This window comes from Boleophthalmus pectinirostris, unplaced genomic scaffold, assembly GCF_026225935.1.
Source record: "Boleophthalmus pectinirostris isolate CB_2022bp ecotype Guang Dong unplaced genomic scaffold, ASM2622593v1 HiC_scaffold_269, whole genome shotgun sequence".
NCBI lineage: Eukaryota > Metazoa > Chordata > Actinopteri > Gobiiformes > Gobiidae > Boleophthalmus > Boleophthalmus pectinirostris.
In genome coordinates this window covers 19293-25000 of record NW_026571258.1, presented here as the reverse complement: position 1 = coordinate 25000, position 5708 = coordinate 19293, and the positions used below count along the sequence as shown (strand labels likewise).

The 5708-nt window shown below is 36.9% G+C and overlaps 1 protein-coding gene across 1 annotated transcript; it reads right to left on the bottom strand.

The window, feature by feature from the left end:
* Positions 1-198: 198 nt before the first annotated feature.
* wu:fa25f02 (uncharacterized protein C11orf24) lies at positions 199-5431 on the bottom strand. The gene is made up of 3 exons (XM_055159753.1): positions 5275-5431; positions 3990-4132; positions 199-2913 (listed from the first exon to the last, which is right to left on the bottom strand). Exons 2-3 carry the CDS (start codon positions 4084-4086, stop codon positions 1985-1987), a joined length of 1026 nt encoding a protein of 341 aa, XP_055015728.1. The 5' UTR covers positions 4087-4132; positions 5275-5431; the 3' UTR covers positions 199-1984.
* Between the last annotated feature and the right edge of the window lie 277 nt (positions 5432-5708).

Sequence of the window (5708 nt, the reverse complement as noted above, 5' to 3'; positions counted from 1 at the left end):
CCTGGTGCTATGGTGATGCTCATAGCGTAGTGATATAGAACAGTGATTAGCTGTTGCCGGGACTACCTGTGTGGTACAAAAATAATTCACGGCTGTTAGCCTCATGGTTTAATAATGCATACGACTGTAACACTATATTAATATTAATGACAATAACATTACTAATGATAATGATATATAAAAAAATGAACAAAGGAATTATTCTGTTCCTTTATTGTATCCAAGTTAAAAATCAAAGTGCACTGGTACAATGTCGAGTTGGCACAAGGCATTAAGTTCCATTGTGAATTAAATACATGCACCCACCTTCACATCTGACAACTGAACAGGAACCAAAATGGCTTTACAATTCCCTTGGCTTTACAATCATGTGCTTTTACATTTTTGGCATTTTAAGACAAAATTTCCTAACAAAAGTAAACATTGGAAACAAAAACAATATACAATATACAATACTTGCAGTTAGAACACAAGGACAACTTTTGGTCATGTTTTAATAAGTCACTCTTTAGAAATGCAATCATACTACTCAGTCTGAATGCCGTCAGATCAGTCTATGTGGGAAAACTGATCCCATCTTTATTGGAAGTGCAATAAAGCAACACCTTAGGCAACGCTGTTTGTTTGTTCTGGTGTGGTATTTCACTAGAATTATTGAGACTCACATATAGGAGGTTACTTTTATAACACAACATTAGTGTAACACAAAGGTCCATTCAATTATGAAAAGCAAGTTCGGCTCTTTTTTTTGCTACAATTTACTAAACAAACTGGTATGACTCATATTGAAATATATACTGTACATTGCACAAAATCAAATTTGAAGGCAAATTTGTTCAGAGTGGCTTTTGAGGCCACTGTAAACTTTAGCATAACGTACACACTGTCTTTTAAGACTGTGGCGGCTCTGTTTGAATTTTGTCTTATGGAGAATACTTTAGACTGGTCAACATTACAAACTCTCCAGCATTCCCACAAAGATGCAACTTCCAAGAGGCGATATGGGTAGTGGAATGACATAAAGACAATGGGAGTTTGGCTCTTAAAGAACACTGTAGAAAATCTCTGCACCTTCCTTTGATTCAAAAAATAAACATATATTATTGCAATACAGCAATGCCATAAGACACTGCAGTGAGGTAAATTATATTGCTCAAATTCGCTGTTATTATGGCTGTGCCATGTGGAATAACCAGAAATAAATATAAACAAATATTTCCCATTAGGAATGAACATATTCTTGATGTTACCAGGTGTATTATAGTAAATCACCTACCTGACCAGCCAGAACCACAAAACAAAATCATTCTGGAGCTGTATCATGTCACCCTGATTAAAAAAAACTAGGGGAAAAACCAATATAAAGGACTGAGAAAGAGCATAGGCTTTAACAGAATTGACTGAAGTACCAAATTATTACTTATCTCAGGTATAAGAAGTTATTATATATTTTGTTATATTATTATAATTTGTTCTGAATGTTACGAGAATTTTTGAGTGGAGAGGTCTTCCACATTTGAGAGACATGTGCTACAAATTATCAGCTGTGGTTGGAATGAGGTTTTTCACACTCTGTGGTCCGATTCTAGACCTTTCTGGATTCAAACAGAATGTTAAAGGGACTGGCTGGTCAGGTAAGTAAGTCACTGCTGATTTTGGTAGTTCAGACTTAATTTCTGTGGAATGAATAGAATGGGCATAAAAAGCAAAAGTTTAGTATTTGACAAATTGTCTGCATCTTGTCTTACAACCCAATAGGACAAAACCTGCCCCTGTGAAACAATGCTGACCTCACAATAAAGACTTTTTTGAGAGAAGATTGGTCGTGTCAGTTGTGCCTCTGGTCACAGCTTCCACAGGGTTATACTCACATGTGTTATCTGGTCAAAATAAGCAGTTGATCAAACCCATTTGGCTTCATACTGACTTGACAAAGGGACTTTTAAAGCCCCATTCTCGGTTGTGTTAGTCTGAGTTTCTATAGTCACACCCCAGAGTCTGTGTACATACCATTAATCAAATAGTCCACTTGAGTGTAGTCCTTCCTCTTGTAGCTCTCATAGGCCTGGGTCAAAAACACAGCCACTACCACAAAAAGGAAGAGTAAACCAAAAAGCAGGATGGCCAACAATGAGGCCGTATCTACCAGCTGTCTGGTTAAATCACTGGTTGCCACCTCCACCACTGGGCTCAGGTACTGGACAGTTGGGGCAGAGCTGGTAGAAACAAAATCAGTTGATTTAGTAGAAGCAGCAGCAGCAGAAGTAGCAGTAGCAGTAGTAGTAGTAGTAGTAGTAGTAGAAGTGGAAGCAGTAGCAGTTGTAGTTGAAGTAGTTGTAGTAACAGTAGCAGTAGTAGAAGTAATAGTAGCTGGTTCCTTGGTGGTGGTTGTTGTTTTTGAAAATGGCGTTGTCATTACATTGTCTGGGGCAGGTGCAGTGGTTTTTGGTGAATGAGAAGGAGCCGTCTTTGTCGTGGATAAATGAGTTGGAGTTGGAGTTGTTTTTAGGGTTGACGTCTGTAGCGTGGTACTAGTATTTGGAGGTATGATTGCCTGTACTCCTAAAGTATTGGAAGGCACACCAGCAGTTTTATTCAGTCCAGTATTATTGTTGAGTGAAAGTCGAGCATCTGTGACTTCTGGTCCTGACGTAGAATCACTGTTTTTAGCTGGTGGTGCAGAAGGTTGTAATAAGGGCTTTTGGGTGGTAGAAAAGTCGAAATGTGAAAAGGAGGTGGCATTGACTTTTTCGGTGACATCCTGGTTGGCATCATTTACAGTGTGATTAAACTGTCTATTTCGGCTTCTGTTAAAAAGCTGGTTAAGATTGGTGGAGTTCACAGGAGAAGAGGATTCCGTCACATTTCTCTGAGCAGTCTCTGATGAATTTTGACCTGTGCTGTTATTGCTACCTGTAAGCACAAAAATATACTTGTTTGAGCAATTCTTGCTTCATTTTAGGTAAAAACCGCAATCAATTCTGTTAGGTTTGCATTTTTTGCTGGACTCTAATAGTTGAAGTAGCATATCTAGTGTTGCCCAAAATATATTATTGAGGACCTTGTAGCCTTGGGTTGAGTGCAAAACTTGAACAATATTTCTTGTGAAAATAATGATTTTGGCTACCAGCTAGTTCTGATCAAAATTTCAAGCTCAAAATCAAACACAGAAAGGGAGTTCAATTGTTATGTAAATTATGAAGCCCTATTCACTATTTTCTTTGTGGGTGATCAATGATTTCAATGATCATCCCTCACAGAGCAACTAAATTAACTGAATCTAAATAAATCCTGAAGATAAATGCAATGAGTAAATAGGTAAAACAAACCCAAACCCAAACCACCCAAAAATAAATATGTTTTATCTACTGCATCCTTATGTTTTGCAGATGAAGAGAAACAATTAAAATGTACTAGTATTTTACTTTTAAGGGGGCCAAAAAATATATTAACATCCCACACACATCCCACACTATGCAGGGCATCTGGTGAGATTCAAATTCATTTCCATACATATCTCTTTTTCAGCAGCATTATGTCACTGTTTGTTGGGGGTCCGTGACCTTCTTGTTTTTTATGGATTATGTCATTGCTCTGCCTGGAATGTTCCACAATAGGACATTAAACAGCTCCACCTTTGCATTTATTCAATTACAATTGGTTTTATAGCTCATAAATATCTAGAAAAACAGGCATTCTGACTCTGAGCAAAGTTGCCTCCCCACAGACTCCACAGACTGACCTGAAACTTGGTCTATCTAGTTTGGGCATCATGAAGATAGAAAGGTTTAATGCCATACTGTGAAACATTAGAGACAAAGCAATAACATCTCCACAGAGAAAAACATTTGACGGACCCTCCACCAGAAAAGTTAATCAATGCATTGTTAAAATGTGTGTTAAAAACGCATAGTTATAATATAAAAATATAAAATGTTGTAAGTAACAATGTTCAGTGAAATACAGCTGATTGATACACTACAACTTACATTCTTTACAGACTGGGCTAGTATCACTGGGCTGCAAAGATACAGCGAGCAGGCAACACAGGACATAGAAGCTCACAACTGGACCCATCAGGGACATGATGGGCAGAGGGTCCCCTCACATGAAGACACTGTCCTGGGACAAACTAGGGGAGAAGCAGAAGACACAGTCACAATAAATATTTATGAAGATTTTGTAATGCATATGTTTTGAAGAAGTTTTGATGATTCCTACTTTAGTTCAATAACACCTTTTGTAAATATAAATTTTAGTTTTACACCAAGCAAGAAGAAATTTGAAAATAAAAGTTGAATATGATGAATATTACAGGAAATAGCGAGTTCTATTTTAGAGGACTCACCATAATTTATACACAAGAAACACATCTTTAAGCATGATTTCAACAAAATAAAGACATTTTCTTGTATTTTTATTTCTCATATAATAATTTCTGTGTACATTAGAGGAGTTTTGGCCTGGTACAGCATTGTTGTTATTGTTTTTTTTAATATTTTGTAAACTCTTGAATGTGAATGAATGATCTTAACTGTGTTTTAGTAAAATGAGTAATTCAGCCTGTCATAGGCACTTTCAGATTAATGTAAAGCTTGGGCAGGTGTCAGTTTTGCAACACTCATTTTCAGTTTATCTGCACACAGCTAAATTGTTACTTCACTCAAATTTGTTTTTAAAATAAGTCTATTCTTTTGAAAAGCAACTAGACTTGGACAAACTTGATTGATCCATAAGTGAAATTATTTGGACACAGTGGCTCACACATCACAAAATAATAACAACATATAATAACAGAGCAAAAATGTAAATGCTAAATAATGTTGCAGTAGCTCCAGAAACTAACTGGTTTGATGTTGATCTTGAGATCTGGCCACGTCAGACTAAGTAAGCACAGATCTTCCACTACACACACAACACAGGCCAAGCAAACACAAAAGGCACATTGCAAAAGGCGGAGTGCAAGTAAAGACAACACTTTGCACCAGCATCTTTAGATAAACAGGACTTTATTCTCAAAACCGGGTGCACTGCAATAAATAAACACGTGTGTTAAAGAAGAACCCATTTAGTTTCCCAGAGACACCAAATCGCACATAGTTGAAACCACAGTGTTAATGTAAACTACTCTAATTAAAAATAAGTAGAACAAGCTGCAGGCCTTAAGGTTAATACTTAGCATTTGGGTCAGTAATTAGTTTATTCCCAATGAATCCAAAGCTAACGGTACGTTTTATGTCTTGCATTTGTAGCTGCGATGCTTCGTTGACTTACCAGTTGTTCTTTGATTATTTTCTGGTTCTTTGTGGAGAGAAATAGAGTTTCTCGTGAAAAGAAAAAAGACTGAACTTTGACTTCCTGGAGTTGATGTGCTTCCTCTTCTTCTATCTTCTGTTGGATGATTTGCTATCGCTGGTGCAAAGACTGACAAAACACTACCATCTGCTGGTGGGATTTAAGAACTACAGATTCAATTAACTGCTTAGCTGCTCTTATGCGTCAGCCTTTATGTCGGTTTAACTTCCTTCCTCCAAATAATGCCGTTGGTGGCTCAGTGAGTTCACCACACCCTTACATAGATTTATATGTTTTTATATCATAGAAATACTTTATTGATCCTCAAGGAGACCTTTGTCCTTTGGCTCTTACAGTAAAATATGAAACAAATAAAAAATATAATAACAAAAACAACAAACTAGGGCTGGGCT